This window comes from Rhinopithecus roxellana, chromosome 18 (genome assembly GCF_007565055.1).
Source record: "Rhinopithecus roxellana isolate Shanxi Qingling chromosome 18, ASM756505v1, whole genome shotgun sequence".
NCBI classification, from domain to species: Eukaryota; Metazoa; Chordata; class Mammalia; order Primates; family Cercopithecidae; genus Rhinopithecus; species Rhinopithecus roxellana.
Window position 1 is genome coordinate 65,021,643 of NC_044566.1, and position 26,111 is coordinate 65,047,753.

At 41.6% G+C, this 26,111-nt stretch overlaps 1 protein-coding gene across 5 annotated transcripts; it reads right to left on the minus strand.

Annotated features, from left to right (window-relative positions):
* On the minus strand, nucleotides 1–25,223 carry LOC104654061 (mitochondrial ornithine transporter 1-like). Of its 5 annotated transcripts, none has more exons than XR_004054636.1 (10): nucleotides 24,938–25,223; nucleotides 20,295–20,340; nucleotides 19,867–20,008; nucleotides 18,966–19,098; nucleotides 15,620–15,695; nucleotides 14,414–14,527; nucleotides 8,833–8,970; nucleotides 6,985–7,080; nucleotides 1,354–1,494; nucleotides 1–733 (listed from the first exon to the last, which is right to left on the minus strand). XR_004054636.1 is itself a non-coding variant. In XM_010353143.2 (5 exons), the coding sequence occupies exons 3-5, from the start codon at nucleotides 7,049–7,051 to the stop codon at nucleotides 513–515; spliced, it is 429 nt and encodes a 142-aa protein (XP_010351445.1). In that variant the 5' UTR covers nucleotides 7,052–7,080; nucleotides 8,833–8,970; nucleotides 9,788–9,838; the 3' UTR covers nucleotides 1–512. The 5 variants fall into 5 exon arrangements, 1 of the variants encoding a protein (XP_010351445.1); XR_004054635.1 differs by having other exon boundaries at nucleotides 19,867–20,095; XR_004054637.1 differs by lacking the exons at nucleotides 1–733; nucleotides 1,354–1,494; nucleotides 6,985–7,080; nucleotides 8,833–8,970 and adding exons at nucleotides 9,843–10,958; nucleotides 12,185–12,387 and having other exon boundaries at nucleotides 19,867–20,095.
* Between the last annotated feature and the right edge of the window lie 888 nt (nucleotides 25,224–26,111).

Genomic DNA, 26,111 nt, shown 5'->3' on the forward strand with positions numbered 1-26,111 from the left:
GCGGGAGAATTGCTTGAACCCGGGAGGCGGAGGTTGCAGTGAGCCGAGATTGCACCACTGCACTACAGCCTGGGCAAGAGAGCGAGACTCCTTATTTAAAAAAAAAAAAAATCAACCGCTTAGAATAGTACACACATTAAGCAGATCCTACATCTAGAATGGGTTAAGCAACCATTTATGAGCATTTTCATGAGGAAATGATCACCTCTGGGTTTTTCTGGTAATATTTGAAATAAACATGGAACCGAACTGTATTTCCCTCAACACATAACTGTCCAAATTGCATGTGCAAGTAGAGGTTTATGTAAAGGCCCTGACAGAGCTATACTCAGCCTTTTGAATTAGGCACAGAAGGCTGCTGACCACTCTCTATTTTACCAAGGGAAAGAGAAGTGACTTCTCTATTTCAGTACAATTATGGGCAGAAATGATATGATGCAAAATAGAGGTTCTTCCATACGATTTAAGATGTAGGGTAGAAGGGAAGACAGAAAAGCAAAATCCCCAAGAAATCAGAATAACTTCACGCTGGTCTTGTACTCCAAGAAACCCTGAGATGAACCGTAGTCCTCAAACCCCTGTCCTCGGCTCAGGCCCTCCAGGACACTTCGGTATGCATCCAACTGGCTCATCATTGACTTCCTTCTATACTCGCAGGCCAAAAAGAGTGCTCCATTGGCAGGAAATGCTCGAATCATAGTAGGTTTCAGTCCAGAATATAAGGCCATTATTCCTAGAAGACAAAAGGGCAATCAAAGACTGCAGCAATCCCTCCTCTGGGGACACCCAGGCAGCTGCAGAGCACAGGTATATTTACACAGGCAAATCCAGACGAGTGCTAAAACCAGCAAGTCATGGAAGGACGCATCCCCAGCTTTCCCTAAAGAGACCAACAGAAACAAGGACAAGTACCAGGTCTCCTGGCAAAACTGACTGATGCTCAGGTAACACCCCCCAATTCCATGCTTGGTTCACTCTTAGGATGCGGATGGGGCAGAGCTGAGGCCTGAGACGGCCAGACAGAGGCAACCATGGAGAGAGGGGGCTGCAGCTTCACCTGGGCAGTGGCAAGAGCACCAACCTTGAGGCTGTAGACTGGTTTATAGTATTAGTACTGCCCAGGGTGGTTATGAAGACTGAATTAGATAAGGGAGGTATAAGTACTTTGTAGAACTTTACATGTTATACAAATTTAAGGGAGGATTCCTATGAGTAATAGACAAGGTGTCTGTGCTCTATTTGGGACACAAGTTTCTGTGTTACTGTTCTTTCTTTTTACAATCAAAACAGAGAAGTTCTTATCTCAGATTTGAAGATGTATACTAGATGCTGGAAAAACAGGTGTTTACTCACCTTCATTTTTCACAACATTTATAAAGGTTCTGAGAAATCCTGCCTGTTTTCCAGACATGGAAAGAACTTGAATTCTGGATTTGATACAATCCACTGGGTATGCTGTAAGCCAGAGGCAAATCCCGCCGACTCCATCCGCCGCTTAACATCGAAGGGACGAGGCCGAGAGAAAAAAAAAAGCAAATGGTATTTTGTCTTGAGAACAGCTGATGTGACATTTCCAGAGGTCAATGTAGTAATGGCTGCAGGTAGGTGAAAATAAAACTGCTACTGCTGCGGAATACAGTTCTTTGAGGAAACTGCCAGAGCTCTTGGTACCAAGCTCTAAGAACACAAGTGTTTGTTTGGTAGCCCAGGTCTACCCCTGGGTCTTGCCAAGTACAGGAAGCCCTACTGAGGGTTATATTTAGTTTGGTCACTGAGGTGTTGAGGGCTGGCCCACACGAACCAGGAGGCCTCTAGCTGAGTGGCAACCCCTTACGGTGGGGAGAAGACAGGCCAAACACAATCTACGTCTTTTTTCAACTTTCTCACTCTTGAGTATTTTAATAGCCCTGATTCTTCCTTTACCATTGAAAGCCAAAATTGTTTTTATTAAACATAGCAGGTACGTCTGGGAGCTTGTCTAACCCCAGAATAGATTCAACACACTGAGGGAGATGGTAAGAATAACTAGGTAAATACGTTTGCATGGACAGCAGTGGGGTGTGACGGTGTTTGCTCCCTGCAGCTGTGGTTTCTGTGGCTTCTCTGCTCTTTGTGCTCTCCTCCCCACATTGGTGGCTCCATCTGGCACAGGGAAGCTTCTGGATGCCAGAAGGTAACATGGGGGTAGGCAGTTGATAGCACCCCACCCTCCAGGCTTGATAATTTCCTTAGGACAGGGGCTGAAGCAGCACATCCCAAACTTCCTTACTGGAATAAAGTTTGTTAATTTTTCTAGATCATTTTAGAAGAGAAGAGATTCAGAAATGACTTTCCCAATGGGGGAAGCACCTATAAATAATCTTGAATAAGCTTAAAACTTGGTGATCTCAGTAGTGGTTTGCGAGCAGCGAAAACCATAGTTCTTTGTCGTTTACCATGTTTAGTTGGTTGGTACAACCGCATGCGATGTTTGGCTCACATAGTGAGTTTTTCTTCCCTGCTTCCCTGTCTTCTCTCCCCATTTTGTCCTTTGCTAAGGAAACTGAACCGAACTGAAGTCTGGGTCTTCTGTAATAGAGTGTCTCTCCTTCAACAGGGAACAAAACTACAGTCGCCTGTGGTTTTGCTTGTGTTCAGTCTCCATCATGGCATGCCACACTCTGCTGGTTTGGGCCCTGCTCGTTTCTTTACTGCCTTCCTGCCTGCCCTCCTCGGGCAATCGTATCCAGTCCCAAGCCTTCTATACCCATCCTGGTGGAATTCCTGCCTATAAAAGGGCACACCTTCAGACCTCCAGGCACCTCCAGCGAACACTGCTGTGCACAAGGAACCGAATTCAGTCGTGCGGGACCTGCAGCTGCAAAGGATTTCAAACTCCTATTGCTGATGATCAAGTTAAAATATGACTGTGCTGGATTAAATGCTTTATTTAGCTTATCTGCATCTAGGTTATCTAAATTACACACCCACTGAAAACATTCTGTCACCTCTTCTCTTGGAAAAATTATTTTAATGTAATTCAGATCTCATTTTATCCTAGCCCAGCAGTACCTGGCAGAGAATGACTCTGAATTAATCATAGTAAAATCATATTAAATTATATTCCACTAATTCAGAATTGGAGATAATTTGGCAATTAAAGGGAGAAATGTGTCATTCCTCTGCTGGAAGAAATGAACAGTAATGATGGGATCACAGAGATCGTACATAGAAGAGCCCAATACATGTTCAAAACATGCCCACCAGCAAATGGCTTACATACCGGGCTCCCAACCACACTGTTACAGTTTCTATCTTTCAAACTAACTGTGAATTATAAATGTGGTGCCCAAATACCTGTATGCACATAAATAGGAAAAGGTAAACTCTTTTTTTTTTTTTTTTAGATGAATTCTCCCTCTGTCACCCAGGCTGGAGTGTAATGACACAATCTTCGCTCACTTCAACCTCTGCCTTCTGGGTTCAAGCAGTTCTCCTGCCTCAGCCTCCCGAGTAACTGGGATGGCAGGCGTGTGCCAGTACATCTGGCTAATGTTTGTATTTTTAGTAGAGACGGAGTTTCACAATGTTGGCCAGGCTGGTCTTGAACTCCCAACCTCAAGTGATCCACCTGCCTCGGCCTCCCAAAGTGCTGACATTACAGGCATCAGCAGTCTTGCCCAGTCAAAAGTAAACTTTTAAATTCTATCACAATAGGTTCTAGATCTTTGACTGACTGAAAGACATAAAATGTCCAAAGGTGAGACTCTCTCATGTGGCTAAACACCCTTCTACTGCAGAGACAGAACTGAGCCCAAGCGCCTTCATGTGCTGGTGACAGGTGGCCCGGGGCAGGCAGATGGTTGCACCATTCTCAGGGTCAGCCTCCTCCCCATGTGGCAAGGGGGAGGGGAGGGGGCACGGGGCCTGGGAGGCTGTAGCCAAAAGGCATGCAGTGGGCAAGAGACGACTGGGCGGGCCCCTGCCAGCCTTCAGTTCCCTGAGCGTCTGGTGCCAGGACACTCCTTGTGGGCTCTGCCCTGAGAGAAGTGCCCTTGCCCAGTGCTCCTTATCAGTGTCTGACACGCTCTCTCCAGTCCTCCTCATTAGCATACCTTGGCCAACCTTTGGCTCATGGAAAAACACTTTGCTCTTCTCTGAACAATTTCTTTTTCACCATTGTGCAAATGACTGATGAGATGACCACACTCATGACCATACTCATCTGTCGGTGGTGGTGAAGAGCTGGGTTTGAGTCCTGACTCTGCAGTCACATGATATGGGTCACGTGATACTGTGTGGCTTTCATTCAACACTGGGAATCTCAGTTTCCTCTATTACGAGAATAACATGAGGTCCTATGGGTTTGTGGTGGAAATAAAAGCTTATACTTTTAACATGCTTACTAGTCTCTGGTACACAGTAGGCACTCAATAAATGTTCGCGGCATGTCATGATAGAATGAACATACTAAATAAGAAGCATACCCAAAGTGGTTAAAAGACCAATGTTTCCTAGTAAATGTTTATCTACTGATATTTACTAACTGCTGAAAACAACAAAACTGGCTTTGAATATTTTCGCTAATTCAGCTGGCCTCCTTCAGTCCAGTGGCCTCTACACTTTTTGGTTCACCATTCCACTAATAAGACAATCTTGTGACTACACCCCCATGTAATGTGCTCCTGCATCAGTTACATACATCTTGAAATAGAAAATACTAGAAAAAAGTTTCAAATATGCAATAAAAAGGAAATTTAAAATATTTAATTTTTTTTCTTTTTTTTTTGAGACGGAGTCTCGCTCTGTCACCAGGCTGGAGTGGAACGATCTCAGTTCACTGCAACCTCCGTCTCCTGGGTTCAAGTGATTCTCCTGCCTCAGCCTCCTGAGTAGCTGGGATTACAGGCACACGCCAACATGCCAAGCTAATTTTTGTATTTTTAGTAGAGTACGGGGTTTCATCATGTTGGCCAGAATTGTCTCAACCTCCTGACCTTGTGATCTGCCCACCTCAGCCTCCCAAAGTGCTGGGATGATAGGCGTGAGCCACTGCGCCTGGCCTACAATCGTATTGTCTTATGTACTAAAGTGCCAACAAACCATTTTGTTAGCACAATATCAGTAATGTAGTAAGAGCAATATGCTGGAATATACTTGATCAATTTTGAAAATCTTGTTTTAATACTTTGTGATATTACAGTTCAAAAGCAACTTCAAAGTTTATACTTGTTCTAACAGCTATAATTTATTATTATTATTATTTTTTTTTTGAGACGGAGTCTCTCTGTGTCGCGGAGGCTGGAGTGCAGTGGCCGGATCTCAGCTCACTGCAAGCTCTGCCTCCAGGGTTTATGCCATTCTCCTGCCTCAGCCTCCCGAGTAGCTGGGACTACAGGCGCCCGCCACCTCGCCCGACTAGTTTTTTGTATTTTTTTTAGTAGAGACGGGGTTTCACCATGTTAGCCAGGATGGTCTTGATCTCCTGACCTCGTGATCCACCCGTCTCGGCCTCCCAAAGTGCTGGGATTACAGGCTTGAGCCACCGCGCCCGGCCACAGCTATAATATTAATAATTGGCAATGATCTAAATAGAATAAGTGCCTCTTTGGATGTGCCTATTAGGTCAAATACTCATCTTTTAGTCCCATCTCCTAGCTGTTCAAAGTGTTTTCCTTTGATATTTATTTAATTAATTATCTTGGCCAGTGGCACTGGTTTATTTTAAAATAAAATACAAAAAATAGGCTGGTGCAGTAGCTCACTCCTGTAATCCCAGAACTTTCAGGAGGCCAATATGAGCAAATCAATTGAGGCCAGGAGTTTGAGAACAACATGACGAAACCTCATCTCTACTAAAAACAGAGAAATTAGCTGGGCATGGTGCTGTGCACCTGTAATCCCAGTTACTCGGAAGGCTGAGGCACAAGAATTGCTGGTCTTAAACTCCTGGGCTTGATCTTGCTGGGCTCAAGTGATCAACCTGGGAGGCGGAGCTTGCAGTGAGCTGAGATTGTGCTACTGCACTCCAGCCTAGGGCGACAGAACGAGACCCTGCCTCAAAAAATAGATAGATAGATAGATACATACATACATACATACATACATACATACATACCCAAAAAAAGAGAAAACCAACAAAATAGAAAAAAGAATAAATTCTCATCTTTCTTGGCAAACTATTGAAAAGGTACTACTTTTAAAAAATGGAAGTATAGGCCGGGCGCGGTGGCTCAAGCCTGTAATCCCAGCACTTTGGGAGGCCGAGACGGGCGGATCACGAGGTCAGGAGATCAAGACCATCCTGGCTAACATGGTGAAACCCCGTCTCTACTAAAAAATACAAAAAACTAGCCAGGTGAGGTGGCGGGCGCCTGTAGTCCCAGCTACCCGGGAGGCTGAGGCAGGAGAATGGCTTAAACCCGGGAGGCGGAGCTTGCAGTGAGCTGAGATCCTGCCACTGTACTCCAGCCTGGGCGACAGAGCGAGACTCCGTCTTAAAAAAAAAAAAAAGGGAAGTATAAATTACATATAGTAAATTATGATTTTCCTTTGTTTTTAGACAGGGTCTTGCTTTGTCACCCAGGCTGGAGTGCAGTGGCACAGTCACAACTCACTGCAGCCTCGACCTCCTGAGCTCAAGCAGCCCCCCACCTCAGCTTCCTGAGTAGTCACACACTACCACACTCGGCTAATTTTTAATTTTTTTGTAGAGACAGGGTCTTGCTATGTTGTCAAGGCTGGTCTCGAACTCCTGGAAGCAAGCAACCCTCCTGCCTTGGCCTCCCAAAGTGCTGGGATTACAGGCGTGAGCCACCATGTCTGGCCCAAGGGCAGATTTAAATATTATCAAGGATGCTAAAGATGAAATAATATCCAGGCATATTGAGGTCATATGTAATAGATAATTCTGTGTTTTGGTTGAGAAACTCCCTCACCAAGGAAAGACAAGAAAACACACAGCAAGTCCTCAGAAACGAGTCTGTGATTAAGGATCGAACATACCTGAGCAAATCACTGAAATAAATCCCACTTCCAAGGTTTCCGACGTCTGTTCTTTGCACACCACCATCTTCCACTGCTTTGAGTAAAAGCAACCCTCTGAAAAGAGAAGGGCAGGATAAGGTGTAAGCCCAATGCTGACTGCATCTCTCCCTCATTCAGAACTTTGGCAGGTTCCTACTGAACTTCTGACATTCAGAGAACTCTACAATCGGGGTGAAACCATGGTTGTTTCTGGGAACACAAGTAAAGGGAGATTTCTGCATTTTTATTTATTTATTTATTTATTTTTTTTGAGACAGTCTCACTCTGTCATCCAGGCTGGAGTGCAGTGGTGTGATCTCGGCTCACTGCAAGCTCCACCTCCCAGGTTCACACCATTCTCCCTACTCAGCCTCCCAAGTAGCTGGGACTACAGGCGCCCGCCACCATGCCCGGCTAATATATTTTTTTTTTTTTTTTTGTATTTTTAGTGGAGACAGTGTTTCACTGTGTTAGCCAGAATGGTCTCGATCTCCTGACCTTGTGATATCCGCCTGCCTTGGCCTCCCAAAGTGCTGGGATTACAGGTGTGAGCCACTGCACCCGGCCCCTGCCTTTTATTATATAAACATCTATTGTTTGAATTTCATATTAGGATATTGAATGAATTTTGTAAAATAGCTTTTGGATTTTAGTCCTACTTAGAAAGCTCATCCCTACTTAAGGATTATTTTTAAAAGATTCTCCCATTTTTCATTTAGTATACTTTTGATTTGATTTAAAATATTTGCTCTATCTGGAGTTTAAGTATGAGAAATGAGGTAAGAGTCCAACTTCATATTTTTTCCTCGTGGTTACCCATTTATCTCCATAGATAGTATTGAAGAACTTGTCTTTCTTCCACAGAGGTAAGATCTACTTGTATCATATCCTAAATCTTCTGTGTTTTTAGTTCATTTGTGTTTAGTATTAATGTCACCCTCATTATGCTTCTTTTCCAGAATTATTCTGGTAATTTCAAAATTAAAAAAAATACGTGTTGTAGAATCAGCTTTTCACTTCTTTAAAAAAACCTTATTGGTAATTTTATCATGTTAGCACTAAATCTATAGATTAATCCAAGAAAAACAGGCATCCTTCTGATTAACGCAAGTTGTCTTTTGGGTCCCTCAGTAGCAGTTTAAGGGGTTTTTGTTTTTTCCTTTTTTTCCCCAGGTGGATCTTGTATGTTTATTTTTAAGTTTCTTCTAAGTACTTAATTAACAGATCTACATTTAATACTATTTTCTCCTGCTCCTGTGACTTGTCTCAGCCCTAATATTAAGTAGTAATTCAAAGCAAACAGAATCTTAGAGTTAAGTTTCAAATAAACAGCTCATGTTGTCTGGTGCGCACTCTAATTTCTGGACTCTTCTCCTTAAATATTGGGCTATCCCTAGATTAGATACACACGGAAGAGTCATGAATATAGAATCACTTTTCTTCTTACGATGCAGTCTGCAAGAAGCAATTCATACCTATGTACTACATTTTTTAAATGATAAATAAACATAATTTTTCAAAATAGAGATGAGTCTTGCTGGTTTTCCAGGCTGGTCTTGAACCCCTGGCCTCAAGTGATTCTTTTGCCTCAGCCTCCCAAAGTGCTAGGATTACAGATGTGACCCACCATGCCCAGCCATAAATATGTAATTTACATCACACACTTCATTATAAACTGTGCAATTCTCTCCAGAATGCAGTAAGCTAGCTGATTTTAACTGAAAAGACCCATGTAATATAGAAAAAAAGTAGGGGGGGAAAAAAAAAGTAAAACACTTTACGTTTGTGAGGCTGAAATTTTTGAAAAATAAAGATGGCTACTCTTACCGACACAAGATTCCTACGATGTTTCGTACAGGAAAACCATGCAACAAGGACCTCACATTGCCAAGTCTGCTCAGAAACTCTGTGGTTTCGATCCCTCTGCCAACTCTAAATACCTGCAAGATATCCACTGGGCTCTTACTGTAAAAATTAGAAGAAAAGCCTTTAGATGACATAATTGGAAACAAAACAAAAAGTCATCATAGCAGAAGAAATCCCAAGAGTCCAGATGTCCATTATCAGGAAACTGATTCAATGAGTCACAACACAACATATCTTGGGAGCATTATGCACGTATTAAAATCAGATTCGTTAAAAAAAAATAAGGACATGTAGTAAAGCATACAGTAAAATGTAAAATTTAAAAGTAGATTACAAAACTTTATAGTATGATCCCAATTTTGTCAAATATATAATAATATATGGAATATATAGTTCTTGCTCTGGGCAACAGGGCAACACCATGTCTCTGGAAAAAAAAGAATACAACTTCTGGCCGGGCACGGGGGCTCAGGCCTGTAATCCCAGCACTTCGGGAGGCCAAGGCGGCTGGATCACTTGAGCCTGGAAGTTTGAGACCAGCCTGGGCAACATAGTGAAACCCCATCTCTCCTAAAAATACAAAAATTAGCAGGGCATGGTGGTGTACACCTGTAGTCTCAGCTACTCAGGAGGCTGAGAAAGGAGAATCACTTGAACCCGGGGCAGGGGGTGGTGTACAGGTTGCAGTGAGCCGAGATCATGCCACCACACTCCAGCCTGGGTGACAGAATGAGACTGTCTCAAAGAAAACAAAGTTATCGGCTGGGTGTGGTGGCTCACGCCTGTAACCCTAGCACTTTGGGAGGCTGAGGCAGGCAGATCACAAGGTCAGGAGATGGAGACCAGCCTGGCCAACATGGTGAAACCCCCGTTTCTACTAAAAATACAAAAATGAGTGGGGCATGGTGGTGCACACCTGTAGTCCCAGCTACTCAGGAGGCTGAGGCAGGAAAATTGCTTGAAGCCGGGAGGCGGAGGTTGCAGTGAGCCAAAATCGCGCCATTGCACTCCAGCCTGGCGACAGAGCAGGACTCCGTCTCAAAAAAAGAAAAAAAAAAAGTTAGCAAAGACCTTATTTTTAAGTGCTGTTTAGGAAACCAACCAGGTTTGGAGAGAGGGCTGTCAAGAAAGGCCTCTCTTGGGAGGTGACGTGTTGGAATGTGGCGCCATAAAATGCCTATTCCAAGCCCTCACTGGCTGTTACGGGGTGGATGGAGCAGGAGTGGAGAGAACATCCGGAAGGACGTTGTAGACGGGATAACGTGACCCGGAGTAAAGACGGCGGCGGGGTGACCGGAAGTGAGCCCACGGATGAAGGACACTTGGAAGGCAGAATTGACAGAACACGGGTATGTGGGGCGGAGGGAGAGAGAGACCCCACACTGGCTCTGAGTGGGTAGCTAAGATGGGGCAGTTGTGGGGGAGACTGGGGTACGGCTGAGGGCAGCTGTGGTGGGAGGAAGGGCACATCTCCCCAACCCCACGTCCAGTGGCCTCAGGTCAGTACCTTGACATTAGCTATGGTGGGAGTATTTGCTTCCCAGAACTCAGCAGATATTCCAGACCGGGGCTTTTCCTTCACGGAGCTGGCTTACCAGCACCCCCCCTCCCCAGGGTGAGCTGCATCGGGGTGATTCAGGCTGGGTTATGTTCTACACCCAAACGTTAACAGTGGTTCTAGTATCTCTGGGTTGACTCTGGGTGGTGAGATTCTGAGTGATTTTTAATTTTCTTCATATTTTTAGATATTTTCTAAGCTTTTATCAAAGAACATGAGTTTTATAACTAGAAAAAAGTCATAGAAAGAAATCATGATTAGTGAAATGAAATGAAGAAAATCTAACTCTTCACAGCAGCAGGATCTTTCCCTAGGAAGAAGCCCACTTTAGTTGTGCAACTGCTTTTGTACGTAGCGGGTGGGGTGGCGGGCCACAGGCTTGCTCAGGTAGCCCTGGAGGGCTGAACTGCAGCTGCCACTCCTGGGGCTTGACGTGGCTCTTCCTGTCTTCCTGGAGAAAGCTTATTGCCCTCTGGATTCTACCTTCCATGTCAGGAGACTCTTAATTAGTATAGATCTCAGCGGACACCTAGGGGAGGGTCAAAAGTCAAACCAAAGGAATTAGATTACACATGAAAGCAAAATCTGGGCCCGGTTCAGTGGCTCACGCCTGTAATCCCAGCACTTTGGGAGGCCGAGGTGGGTGGATCACGAGGTCAGGAGATCGAGACCATCCTGGCTAACACAGTAAAACCCCGTCTCTACTAAAAATACAAAAAATTAGCCCGGCGTGGTGGCGGCGCCTGTAGTCCCAGCTACAGAGCGAGACTCCGTCTCAAAAAAAAGGAAAAAAAAAAAAAAAAATCTGGAGAAGGCCTGTGGAAATGAATGTTTTTGAGACAAATGTGTGCCACCATGCCCGGCTGAGTTTTGCATTTTTAGTAGAGACAGGGTTTCATCACGTTGGACAGGCTGGTCTCAAACTCCTGACCTCAAGTGATCTGCCCACCTTGGCCTCCCAAAGTGCTGGGATTATACGTGTGAGTCACCATGCCCAGCCCAGATTTTTTTAAAATTAAAGTGAAATTCCAAAAAGATAAAATTAGCCATTAAGTGTACAATTAGGTGGTATTTAGTACAGAACATCCAAAATGTCATGTAATCACCACCTCCAGTTCCAAAATTTTTATTTGCCCAAAAGAAAACCTCATACCTTTTGACTGTCCCCATCCCTCCCTCTAATGGCACCACACAATTTGCTGTCTCTGTGGATTTATCTATTCCAGATATTTCAAATAAACAGAGTTGTACAATATGTGGCTTCTTTCACTGAGCATAATATTTTTGAGGTTCACCCATCTGTAGTATGTGTCAGTACTTCATTTTTCATGGGTGAATAATATTCTATCACATATATTTATCAAGTTTTATTTATCCACTTCCCTGTTGATGAACATTTGGGTTATTTCCACCTTTTGGCTATTGTGAATAGTGTTGCTATGAATATTCATGTACAAGTACCTATTTGAGTACTTGCTTTTAAGTCCTTTGAGTATAGAACTAGGAGTGGAATTACTGGATCTTATGGTCATCATATGTTTAATGTGTTGAGGAATCATCAGAGGCTGCATCATTTTTCCCTCCCATCGGCAATGTGTGAGGCTTTCAGTCTCTCTATATCCTCAGCAACACTTATAATTTTCCATTAAAAAGAAATCATAGCCCTGGGAAGCCACACTACTCAGGATAGCCATAAGCCGCCCTCCCAGATAGGAAGGCTGCAGGACGCCTCTGAAACTTGGAAAAAAGAAGTACCTGTTGAAGTCACTCTGTTTAAGAAGGTAGAGTTTAACGTCATTTTGGAAGATTCCCATCAAAATGGTTTTATTAAGCAGAAGGGCAAGCTGGAAAGTCTTCAGCAGAACCACGGGCTAAGGCTCACTGCTATAAGGTGGACAGGCTTCTCTGCTCGGCAAACCAGGCTCACCCAAGGGGTGCTCTACACAGACGTGGGCTTGCTAAGGGAGGAAGGCACCGTGAGGGATGTCCTGGCCTATACAATGCTACAGTTTTCTTTCTCAATGAAGAAAACAATAACACATTCTATCATGTTTTTCACCTTCATTTTTACTTACTTCTTACCCAAACAACTAAATCCTCCACAAAATACAGTATGCATTTCAGGGTACGAGGTTAACAAAACCCCTTCTCCTTCTTGGACATATTTGACGGTGGATTCGCTTTCTAGCTCTGTTCCCATAGAAATCTGATAAAGATGGCATGTCCGCTGTAATAGTAGGCAAAATTGCTTATGGAATGCTGGCCTCTCATTGATAAATTGCATTGAGACTAGGGGTTCAATGGTGGGAAACCCAAGCTTTGGGCGTGTCAGACAGCAGTGACTCGTATAACTGGGTATGTCCCTCGAGGGCATCTGGAACCTACGACAATGTTACAAGAGCTCTGGGCTCTTGTGGGGTAGGGCTTCCAAGCCAAGTGGGTCTCACATCCACCTGATGCGAGTCTCTTTCTCTTGTACCTGAGCTGACACTCAGAGTGGGAACAACGGGAAAAGCTCCTGGAGCCTGTGTGGACCTCTGTGAGGGCCACTCCCACGGAGAAGTGACTGTTTCCTGGCCCAAGACAGATCTGTAGGCAGGGCACGGTATCTCACGCCTGTAATCAATCCCAGCACTTCGGGAGGCCAAGGCAGGCGGATTGTGAGGTCAGGAGTTTGAGAACAGCCTGGCCAATATGGTGAAACCCTGTCTCTACTAAAAACACAAAAATCAGCTGGGCGTGGTGGCACGTGCCTGTAATACCAGCTACTTGGGAGGCTGAGGCACGAGAATCGCTTCAACCTGGGAGGTAGAGGTTGCAGTGAGCCGAGATCACACCACTGCACTCCAGCATGGGCAACAGAGTGAGACTCTCTCTCGGGGAAAAAGAAAAAAAAAAAGATAGATCTGTAACTCTGAATGTCTACTTAAGAATGTATCCTGGTGGGTGTTGCAGCATTTTATTTGAACTTCAGGCATTAATTCTAAATTTATTTTTGTTTCATGATTGCTTTAGATTGGAACTGTGCTCTTGACCTGATACTGACCTAGGGCAAAGGTTATGGCCTCTGCCAGGTCTCCCTTGTTGTTCCCAGGGCTCTGTGACCTGGAGCCCTCAATACCTCATATATATATTCAGGACTGGAACTGTCACAGTGGATTGTAACGATGAGTGTTATTTCTTTCTAGGCAGTGATTTCTGAGGGCCAGAGTGTGAAGCTATTTTTATCTTTGAGTGTCAGCCCTACTCGATTGCTTGGTACATAGCAGGTGCTTAATGAACTGTATCGGTGGAATGCTTTCAGAGGTGTAAATATCAGGAAAATATCCCAGAAGTGATATGGAACAAGAACAGAAATGCCATACACCCTGCACCCAGTAAACATTCCCTTCTAGTGGGACCCTGTGCTGATCTACTCAGGGGGTGAGGTCCTCCCCTCCCACACTCCAAAAGAGAACACATTTCCCCTTCGCAAAATTATTTACCAGGTGTTATGGCTGAACTGTACCCCTACAAAATGCATATCCCGAAGTCCTAACTCCCAGGACCTCAACAATGGGACTGCGTTTGGAGACAGAGCCTTTAAAGAGGTAATTGATTAATTAAGTGAGATCACAGGGGTGGGCCCTGATCCGATATGACTGCTATCCTCATATAAAGAGATAAGGACACAGAGGCCCACAGGTGGAAGACTGGAAGACCATGTGAGGACACAGCAAGAAGGCAGCCGTCTGTAAGCCAAAGAGAGAGGCCTCACCTCAGAAGAAATCAACCCTGCCGCACTTGGACCTTGGACTTCCAGCCTTTAGCACTGTGAGAAATGAACGTCTGTTGTTTAAGCTCCCTAGCCTGTTGCATTTATTAACAGCTGCCTGAGCTAAGACACCAGGTAAGAAGAAAAAGGTTGGGAGGCGGGCTGGTTCATTGAAATGAGTTATGAACAGAGGTCAATAAACACATAGGAATCAACATAAACAGCATTACCTGCATGCCATCAGCCAGAAGGAAGTGTGAGGATATCAGGAAAGGGCAGTCCCTGGAGTCCCGCGAACACTGCAGCTCCACAACCACAGCTTCCTGGCCTCCCTCCATTCCCACCTGGAACACAGGATGTGCTTTCAGAAGCTGCACTCGGGAAACATCAAACTACATGTGCCATTTGAAAATGTTGATTATAATTATAAAATATGTTCATTTAGAGATACAATTTAGAAAATACAATTATCAAGAAGGAAATTAAAATCTCCTAAAATCCTATGACACCAATACAATCACTATTAATATTTTGATATGTTTCCCTCCTGTATTTTTGCCATACTGTAAATAGATCTGTATATGTTTACACCATACCATTTTTCATGTTTCATCAAAGAGGGAAATGTTATTTTCAAATTACATTTTATTAACATATCTAAAAATACAAATGGAACATCACTTTGAAAGCTAGAGTCGATTTAGATCTATACATATATTTTACAGACAGAGGTCTTGCCATGTTGCCCAGGATGGCCTCAAACTCCTGGGCTCAAGAGATCCACCTGCCTCAGCCTCCTAAGTAGCTGGGACTATAGGCGAGTGACACCACACCAGACACTAGTGTTGATTTTCATTTGCATGACTTTGTGAAAAAGAAAAAAAAAAAGGATTTTGCTTTACTTTCTAATGCAAAAGGAATGGAAATGCAACATAGTGTAAATACTTAGTGTCAAACCTTCCCTTTCCAAATACAAGAAACTGTTACTAACAGGGAAAAGGACTTTTATTTTTAATGCCATATTGATATTTTGTACTATTTAATTTTTGCTATGAGCATGCAATACTTTCATAATATAAATACTAAAAATTTAAACATTAAATTCTAAACATAAATATTTTCTTGACTGTTAAAAATCAGGTCCGAGTGCAGTGGCTCATGCCTGTAATCCTAGCACTTTCAGAGGCTAAGGAGGGCGGATGGCTTAAGCCCAGGAGTTTGAGACTAGCAACATAGTGAGACTTTGTCTCCACAAAAATAAATAAATAAACATACAAATAAAATCAACTCATATTTTAAGGAGTGTATGATATTCAGAATATGCATAATTTTTCAAAACAATGAGAAAATGATCGAATAAGAAAAAACAGAAGACATTCAAACAGGTTTTTGTCTTTTTTTTTTTTTTTTTTGCTAACTAGAAATCAGATTCTTACTTTCTCCAAGGTGTTATATTTTGCAACTTCAAAATCTTGAGGAAGATGAGGAATTTCAACATTCTCTGTACAAAACCTGAAATTTGTACAGTGTATAATTAAAATTTTAACATTAAATGGATTTTAGGCAAAACAGAATTTCACCAATTTTTTCTTGTACATCTTTTTATTATTATTATTATGCTATAAGTTCTAGGGTACATGTGCACAACGTGCAGGTTACATATGTATACATGTGCCATGCTGGTGTGCTGCATCCATTAACTCATCATTTACATGAGGTATATCTCCTAATGCTATCCCTCCCCCCACCCCCTCCCCACAATAGGACCCGGTGTGTGATGTCCCCTTCCTGTGTCCAAGTGATCTCATTGTTCAATTCCCACCTGTGACTGAGAACATGCGGTGTTTGGTTTTCTCTTCTTGCAATAGTTTGCTGAGAATGAAGGTTTCCAGCCGCATCCATGTCCCTACAAAGGACACGAACTCATCCTTTTTTATGGCTGCATAGTATTCCATGGTATATATGTGCCACATTTTCTTAATCCAGTCTGTCACTGATGGACATTTGGGTTGATTCCAAGTCTTTGCTATTGTGAACAGTGCCGCAATAAACATATGTGTGCATGTGTCTTTATAGCAGCATGACTTATAATCCTTTGGGTATATCCCCAGTAATGGGATGGCTGGGTCAAATGGTATTTCTAGTTCTAGATCCTTGAGGAATTGCCACACTGTTTTCCACAATGGTTGAACTAGTTTACAGTCCCACCAACAGTGTAGAAGTGTTCCTATTTCTCCACATCCTCTCCAGCACCTGTTGTTTCCTGATTTTTAAATGATTGCCATTCTAACTAGTGTGAGATGGTATTTCATTGTGGTTTTGATTTGCATTTCTCTGATGGTGAGTGATGATGAGCATTTTTTCATGTGTCTGTTGGCTGTATGAATGTCTTCTTTTGAGAAGTGTCTGTTCATATCCTTTGCCCACCTTTTGATGGGGTTGTTTTTTTCTTGTAAATTTGATTGAGTTCTTTATAGGTTCTGGATATTAGCCCTTGGTCAGATGAGTAGATTGCAAACATTTTCTCCCATTCTGTAGGTTGCCTGTTCATTCTGATGGCAGTTTCTTTTGCTGTGCAGAAGCTCTTTAGTTTAATTAGATCCCATTTGTCAATTTTGGCTTTTGTTGCTGTTGCTTTCGGTGTTTTAGACATGAAGTCCTTGCCCATGCCTATGTCCTGAATGGTATTACTTAGGTTTTCTTCTAGGGTTTTTACGGTTTTAGGTCTCACATTTAAGTCTCTAATCCATCTTGAATTAATTTTCATACAAGGAGTAAGGAAAGGATCCAGTTTCAGCTTTCTACATATGGCTAGCCAATTTTCCCAGCACCATTTATTAAATAGGGAATCCTTTCCCCATTTCTTGTTTTTGTCAGGTTTGTGAAAGATCAGATGGCTGTAGATGTGTGGTATTATTTCTGAGGACTCTGTTCTGTTCCATTGGTCTATATCTCTGTTTTGGTACCAGTACCATGCTGTTTTGGTTACTGTAGCCTTGTAGTATAGTTTGAAATCAGGTAGCGTGATGCCTCCAGCTTTGTTCTTTTGGCTTAGGATTGTCTTGGCAATGCGGGGTCTTTTTTGGTTCCATATGAACTTTAAAGCAGTTTTTTCCAATTCTGTGAAGAAACTCATTGGTAGCTTAATGGGGATGGCATTGAATCTATTAATTACCTTGGGCAGTATGGCCATTTTCACAATATTGATTCTTCCTATCCATGAGCATGGTATGTTCTTCCAATTGTTTGTGTCCTCTTTTATTTCACTGAGCAGTGGGTTGTAGTTCTCCTTGAAGAGGTCCTTTACATCCCTTGTAAGTTGGATTCCTAGGTATTTTATTCTCTTTGAAGCTATTATGAATGGGAGTTCATTCATGATTTGGCTCTCTGTTTGTCTGTTACTGGTGTATAAGAATGCTTGTGATTTTTGCACATTGATTTTGTATCCTGAGACTTTGCTGAAGTTGCTTATCAGCTTAAGGAGATTTTGGGCTGAGATAATGGGGTTTTCTAAATATACAATCATGTCATCTGCAAACAGGGACAATTTGACTACTTCTTTTCCTAACTGAATACCCTTTATTTCTTTCTCTTGCCTGATTGCCCTAGCCAGAACTTCCAACACTATGCTGAATAGGAGTGGTGAGAGAGGGCATCCCTGTCTTGTGCCAGTTTTCAAAGGGAATGCTTCCAGTTTTTGCCCATTCAGTATGATATTGGCTGTGGGTTTGTCATAAATAGCTCTTATTATTTTGAGATACGTTCCATCAATATCAAATTTATTGAGACTTTGTAGCATGAAGGGCTGTTGAATTTTGTCAAAAGCCTTTTCTGCATCTATTGAGATAATCATGTGGTTTTTGTCTTTGGTTCTGTTTATATGATGGATTACATTTGCTGATTTGCATATGTTGAACCAGCCTTGCATCCCAGGGATGAAGCCCACTTGATCATGGTGGATAAGCTTTTTGATGTGCTGCTGGATTCGGTTTGCCAGTATTTTATTGAAGATTTTGCATCAATGTTCATCAGGGATATTGATCTAAAATTCTTTTTTTTGTTGTATCTCTGTTAGGCTTTGGTATCAGGATGCTGTTGGCCTCATAAAATGAGTTAGGGAGGATTCCCTCTTTTTCTATTGATTGGAAGTTTCAGAAGGAATGGTACCAACTCCTTCTTGTACCTCTGGTAGAATTCGGCTGTGAATCCGTCTGGTCCTGGACTTTTTTTGGTTGGTAGGGTATTATTACCTCAATTTCAGAGCCTGCTATTGGTCTATTCAGGGATTCAACTTCTTCCTGGTTTAGTCTTGGGAGAGTGTAAGTGTCCAGGAAATTATCCATTTCTTCTAGGTTTTCTAGTTTATTTGCCTAGAGGTGTTTATAGTATTCTCTGATGGTAGTTTGTGTATCTGTGGGGTCGGTGGTGATATCCCCTTTATCATTTTTTATTGCGTCTATTTGATTCTTCTCTCTTTTCTTCTTTATTAGTCTCGCTAGCAATCTATCAATTTTGTTGAGGTTTTCAAAAAACCAGCTCCTGGATTCATTGATTTTTTGGAGGGTTTTTTGTGTCTCTATCTCCTTCAGTTCTGCTCTGATCTTAGTTATTTCTTGCCTTCTCCTAGCTTTTGAATGTGTTTACTCTTGCTTCTCTAGTTCTTTTAATTGTGATGTTAGGGTGTCAATTTTATATCTTTCCTCCTTTCTCTTGTGGGCATCAGCAATAGCTAAGGTCACTTGAAGCTGAGGACTAGAATTATCTAAGGGCTTTTTTACTCACATTTGTGGCAACTGAAGCTGGCTTTTGGCTGAGACTTTAGCTGGGACTGTGAGCTGGAACAGCTACATAAGGATTCACCATGTGGCTTGGGCTTCCTCAGGATATATGGTGGCTGTATTCTAAGGACAAGTTTCTATAAAGAAAGAAAGTAAGCTGGAAGCTGTATTACATTTTCTAGCCTAATCTTTAGAAATGACACTGCACTTCTATATATAATATATATATTATATATATTATTATAATTATATATATACACCTTCTATATATAATATAATATAATTCCATTATATTATATTCACCAGAAGCTAGTTACTAAGGCCAGCTCATATTCAACAGAGGGAAATTCAAGGGAGAAATATGTCAACCAACTAGTTGATGTATTTTAAAACCACCATACTGCTCACTTTTCTAAAATCAAATTCTTCACCAAGAGTCATTATCTATGAAAACAACGCAGAAGAAACATGAAAAATTTCAGAAGCTTAAAAAGAAGTTGGAGAAAGTAATAGTAAATTTCAGAACTCATATGAAAAGAAATATGGTGGGAAGTGAAAAATTTGAACAGTATAAAAGGGAGATAAAAGAACGAGCAAGATAGGAGACAATAAAAAATTAGAAGACCTGAATCTATTCTTAGAGATTAGTTTATTTTTCTGATGGAGGGAAGAACACATACAGAGAGCTGGAGCTGAGGAAGGTCCCTGTGTTCTGCATAGCCGACTTTGGCGAGATGCTAGAGCGAAGGGGCAGAGTATGGCAAGTGATGAGAGATGAGGCTGAATAACTTGACAGGAGCCAAACTGATTTGGGCATTTTTACTCCATGCTAGGAATCTGGAACCTTTCCTGGGGCCAAAAGTAAACCAATGACAAAGTAAATGACTGGAGATTTAAAATGTCACCTGTCATGTGGCTGCCTTTGAACTGGAGTAGCCTGAGTGTTACTAGATGAGCCTGGAGTCTGTCTCTTGGCCTTAAATCACCACCATAAACCCAGGAAGTCGATGATTCCTTTGTTTTCTGAGAACAGTTTCAGTGTGCTGGCTGGCAGGTCCACAGGGATAGCAGAAGTGAAGAAAATGTAGAGCCAGAGGAAAAAAGATACACAGACTTCTTGAGATTTCTCTGAAGCTACGGAACATGATGAATTAACGACGGGTTAAGTATACTTTTCATTATAAATGTTAATGCTTTCACATCTTTCATTAGTGGTATGTATGAAAAAATATTTAATTAATCTATAAACCAGACAATAGAAAGGGATGCCATTTACTATTTATAGTTTATTTCAGAAATCAATTAATTTAATTCATAAACATTGGTAACATACCTTTTTGTATCTCTGTAGTTGTACTGTCTTGCAACTCCTGCTGCATCTGTAATATGTAAAATATTATTTATAATGTTTAAGTTAAACAAGAGACATTATTTTGAGAATGATATTTATTAAATCTTTCATATAAAAATTTCAGAGGCTAGATCGAACTTGAGAATTGCTTAAATAAAAAAAAAAACCCATAAATAAAATTCCTTATTTTAAGTTTAGATAATAGAGAACATATATGTGTTATGCGGTTTGGATTAATCTGACAAAAATACAATTAATATTGGTATAATGAAATAGTAGATACTTTGTGGTGATAATGATATGATATCCAATACCTCCACAGATTTTAGGTATAAAGACCTATTTTCCTAACAGGTTTAGGAATAGTTTGAGAGACAGTTTTCCATACCACTTCTGTGACAAAAACCTCATAGATAGGCTTTATAAAATTAGTAAATGACAACAGCATCATCAGACAGGCCTTGTAGAATAACTCAGCATCAGATAAAGGGAGAAGCCTTTATTGGAGGAATCTTATATTATCTTTCATTAACGCTACGTAAAATGTACAGTTTCACACGACTTGAACTAAGAAACTACTAATGTTATTATTTTCTTTTCTTACAAAAGCTCTTCTCCTAAATATTTCCTATGTGTAATAGATTTTATTAGTTCGTTATACCCCAGTCACAAATACTTTCATAATACATACATTTTACTTAGATTAAAAATCAAATACTTTTCATGATAGATTGCTTACTGTTACCCTTACAAAAGTAAGCTAGAGAAAAGGAAATGTTAAGAAAATTATAAGGAAGATAAAGTATATTTACAGTACTGCACTGAATTTATCAATACCGTAAGTTTACTTCATGTGTTTCTGAGATGAATCATCTGTCTGAAAATGCAGGCAAAGATACAGATCTCAAACTGTGGTACATATCAAGCAAATCAGCTTTTTCTTATAATGTTATTTCTCTGCTTCTTGGAAGCACTTTATGCATCGCTAGTGGTACTTTCTTTGGGTTCTATGATTTACACTATTAAACTAAACATGATGAAAAATACAAGAAGTCCTAGCTAGAGCATTCAGACAAGAGAAAGAAACAAAGGGGATCTATTTGGAAAGGAAAAAGTAAAATTACCCATGTTTGAAGATGACATAATTTTATATTTGGAAATCCTAAACACTCCCCCTAAGAACTGATAAACGAATTCAGTAAAGTTGCAGGATAAAAAAATAAACATAAAAAATCAGTAACCTTTGTATATACCAACGTTGAACAATCTGAAAAAGAAATCAGAAACTATTGTCATCTACAATAGCTCAAACAAAATAAGATATGTAGGAATACATTTCACCTAAGAAGTGAAAGACCTCTATAGTGAGAACTATAAAACATTGATTCAAGAAATGGAATAGGAGACAAAATTGAAGATATTCCATTTTCATGGATTGCAAGAATCCATACTGTTAAAATGTCCATCCTACCCAAAGCAATCCATAGTCAATGAAGTCCCTATCAACATACCAATGATATCTTCACAGAAATAGAAATAATAATCCTAAAATGTTCTGATGGAATCAGAAACACCCAGAACAGCCAAAGTCATTCTCAGCAGAACAAAACTGAAGGAATTACATAATCTGACTTAAAATTATACTACAGAGCTATGGGTAACCAAAGCAGCATGGTAACTGGCATAAAAAAAGACACATGGACCAGTACAACAGAATAGAGAGGCCAGAAATAAATTCATACATCTACAGGGAACTCACTTCAACAAAAATACCAAGAACATACATTGGTGACAAGACAGTGTTTTCAATTAATGGGGCTGTGAAAATTGGATATCCATGTTTAGAAGAATGAAACTAGACCCCTGTCTCTCATCACACACAAAAATCAAATGCATTAAAGACCTAATTCTAAGATGTCGAACTATGAATCTACTGAAAGAGAACATTTGGGAAACTTCAGAACATTGGTCTGAGCAAAGATTTCTTGAGTAACACCCCTGAAGCACATGCAACCAGAGCAAAAATAGACAAAGAGGATCACGTCAAACTCAAAAGCTTCTACACAGCAAAGGAGACATCCAACAAAGTCAGGAGATAACCCACAGAATGGGAGAAAATATTTGCAAACTATCCATCTGACAAGAGATTAATAACCAGAATATATAAGGAGATCAAACCACTCAATAGGAAAAAAAAATCTAATAATCTGATTTTTAAATGGGCAAAATATGTCAATAGACATTTCTCAAAAGAAGAAATGGCAAACAGGCACATAGTGGCATACAAATGGCAAATAGGTCTATAGAAAGGTGCTCAACATCATTGATCGTCAAGGAAATGCAACTCAAAACTACAATGAGATAACATCTCACCCCACTAGAAAGGGCTTTGATACAAAAGACAAGCAACAACAAATGCTGGCAAGGATACAGAGAAGAGGGAACCCTCATACACTGTTGTTGGGAATGTAGATTAGTACAACCGCTATGGAGAACAGCGTGGAGAAGAGGGAACCCTCATACACTGTTGTTGGGAATGCAGATTAGTACAACCGCTATGGAGAACAGCGTGGAGAAGAGGGAACCCTCATACACTGTTGTTGGGAATGTAGATTAGTACAACCGCTATGGAGAACAGCATGGAGAAGAGGGAGCCCTCATACACTGTTGTTGGGAATGTAGATTAGTACAACCGCTATGGAGAACAGCGTGGAGAAGAGGGAGCCCTCATACACTGTTGTTGGGAATGCAGATTAGTACAACCGCTATGGAGAACAGCGTGGAGAAGAGGGAACCCTCATACACTGTTGTTGGGAATGTAGATTAGTACAACCGCTATGGAGAACAGCGTGGAGAAGAGGGAACCCTCATACACTGTTGTTGGGAATGCAGATTAGTACAACCGCTATGGAGAACAGCGTGGAGAAGAGGGAACCCTCATACACTGTTGTTGGGAATGTAGATTAGTACAACCGCTATGGAGAACAGCATGGAGAAGAGGGAGCCCTCATACACTGTTGTTGGGAATGTAGATTAGTACAACCGCTATGGAGAACAGCGTGGAGAAGAGGGAGCCCTCATACACTGTTGTTGGGAATGCAGATTAGTACAACCGCTATGGAGAACAGCGTGGAGAAGAGGGAACCCTCATACACTGTTGTTGGGAATGTAGATTAGTACAACCGCTATGGAGAACAGCGTGGAGAAGAGGGAACCCTCATACACTGTTGTTGGGAATGTAGATTAGTACAACCGCTATGGAGAACAGCGTGGAGAAGAGGGAGCCCTCATACACTGTTGTTGGGAATGTAGATTAGTACAACCGCTATGGAGAACAGCGTGGAGAAGAGGGAGCCCTCATACACTGTTGTTGGGAATGTCGATTAGTACAACCGCTATGGAGAACAGCGTGGAGAAGAGGGAGCCCTCATACACTGTTGTTGGCAATGTAGATTAGTACAACCGCTATGGAGAACAGCGTGGAGAAGAGGGAACCCTCATACACTGTTGTTGGGAATGTAGATTAGTACAACCGCTATGGAGAACAGCGTGGAGAAGAGGGAACCCTCATACACTGTTGTTGGGAATGTAGATTAGTACAACCGCTATGGAGAACAGCGTGGAGAAGAGGGAACCCTCATACACTGTTGTTGGGAATGTAGATTAGTACAACCGCTATGGAGAACAGCGTGGAGCTTCCTCAGAAAACTAAAAACACTGCCGTATGATCCAGCAATCCCCCTTTACCAGTCTTTGCTCCTGTACCCCATCAGGAGAGGCAGATGCCATAGCCAAGTATTATGAAGAGGTGGCTCAGCAGTTTGAGAAAAGCAGCATTATTTCTACATATCTGTCAGTTCCAGCTGCTGTTATGCACAATTATATGATGGATCCAGTGTGGAAAGATGTTAAAGAGAGCATTTGGGTATTTATCCAAAAGAATGGAAATCAGTATGTGCAAGAGATAATTGGTACTTCCAAGTTTACTGCAGCACTATTCACAATAGCCAAGATTTGGAAGCAAGCTATGTGACCATCAGGCAAATAGATAAAGAAGATTATATATATATACACACACACACACACACACAATACACACACACACACATACATACACACAATGGAGCATTCCTCAACCATAGAAAAGAATGAGATACTGCATTTGCAACAACAATGAAGGAACTAGAGGTCATTATGTCAAGGGAAATCAGCCAGGCACAGAAAGACTTCTCACTCATTTGTGGGAGCGAAAAATTAAAACAATGAAACTCATGAACACAGAGAATTGACTGAAGGTTACCAGAGGCTGGGAAGGGTAGTGGGGGTTGGGGGTAGGTGAGGATGGTTAATGGGTAAAAAAATATATAGTTAGATAAGATCTACTACTTGATAGCACAACAGGGTGTCTACAGTCAACAATAATTTAGTGTACATTTAAAAATAAAACAGTATGATTGTAAGCTTTGTAACTCGAAGAAATGATGTTTGACGTGATGAATACATTTACCCTGATGTAATTATTATGTATTGATTGTATGCCTCTACCAAAATATCTCATGTATTTTATAAATATATACCTACTATGCCTCATACAAATAATTTTAAAAAGAAAACTACATGAGTACCATGAGATCACTTTCACTGTGAAACATGATTTCCCGGCAAGACGAACTCCTCCTGTGGAGACGATGGGCGTCACCTGGCGTTTTAAGTGGATACCCGCAACACTGGAGCTCACTGCAATAGCAACAGGAGGTGGCTATGAGAACATTACAATAGTGTAATTAATACTCGATTAATAGGCCGAGTTTGAACACACAGGCACACAGCATGGACACTGTAAAACTCATAAGTGGGATATTATATGCAGATTGTAGATTTCGGCAATTTGACTTTTTTTTTTTTTTTTTTTTTTTTTTTTTTTTTTTTTTTTGAGACGGAGTCTTGCTCTGTCGCCCAGGCTGGAGTGCAGTGGCCAGAGCTCAGCTCACTGCAAGCTCCGCCTCCCGGGTTTAGGCCATTCTCCTGCCTCAGCCTCTGGAGTAGCAGGGACTACAGGCGCCCGCCACCTCGCCCGGCTAGTTTTTTGTATTTTTAGTAGAGACGGGGTTTCACCGTGTTAGCCAGGATGGTCTCGATCTCCTGACCTCGTGATCCGCCCGCCTCGGCCTCCCAAAGTGCTGGGATTACAGGCTTGAGCCACCGTGCCCGGCCCGACTTTTTTTTTTTTTTTGGAGACAGAGGCTTGCTCTGTCACCCAGGCCGGAGTGCAGTGGCATGATCTTGGGTCACTGCAACCTCTGTCTCCTGGGTTCAAGTGATTTTTCTGCCTCACCCTCCCAAGTAGCTGGGATCACAGGCACCCACCACCATACCCAGCTAATTTTTATATTTTTAGTAGAGACAGGGTTTCACCATATTGGCCGGGCTGGTCTCAAACTCCTAACGTCAAGTGATCCACCCACCTCGGCCTCCCAAAGTGCTGGAATTACAGGGGTGAGCCACTGCACCCAGCCTGCAATTTGATATTTTTACCTGTCTTCAAGATCTTTCCTTTCTCATGGAGATACTTCAATTTTTATAAATATAGCTACAGGAAATCTTTAAATGGCTTCAATAACAAACTTGGCCTCTTTGGAAGAGCACTGGAACACAGATGCCTTAAAAGAATTCTACATAATGAAATCTATTAATTATTCAGCATTTTAACAATCACAATTCAACAACTTACAGTGATCTGAAGGTCCTCAAGGTCCTAAATGACTTCTGAAATTAAATTATGTTCAGTAAAAAGCCGCT

Bases quoted from the DNA above. Each gene is read 5' to 3' on its own strand.
- LOC104654061 (XM_010353143.2), bottom strand. From the start codon at position 7,051: ATGGTGGTGTGCAAAGAACAGACGTCGGAAACCTTGGAAGTGGGATTT. The intron at 1,495-6,984 runs GTATGTTCGATC...TTCGATGTTAAG, and splicing joins TATTTCAGTGATTTGCTCAG to CGGCGGATGGAGTCGGCGGG. The intron at 734-1,353 runs GTGAGTAAACAC...TTTGTCTTCTAG, and splicing joins AAATGTTGTGAAAAATGAAG to GAATAATGGCCTTATATTCT.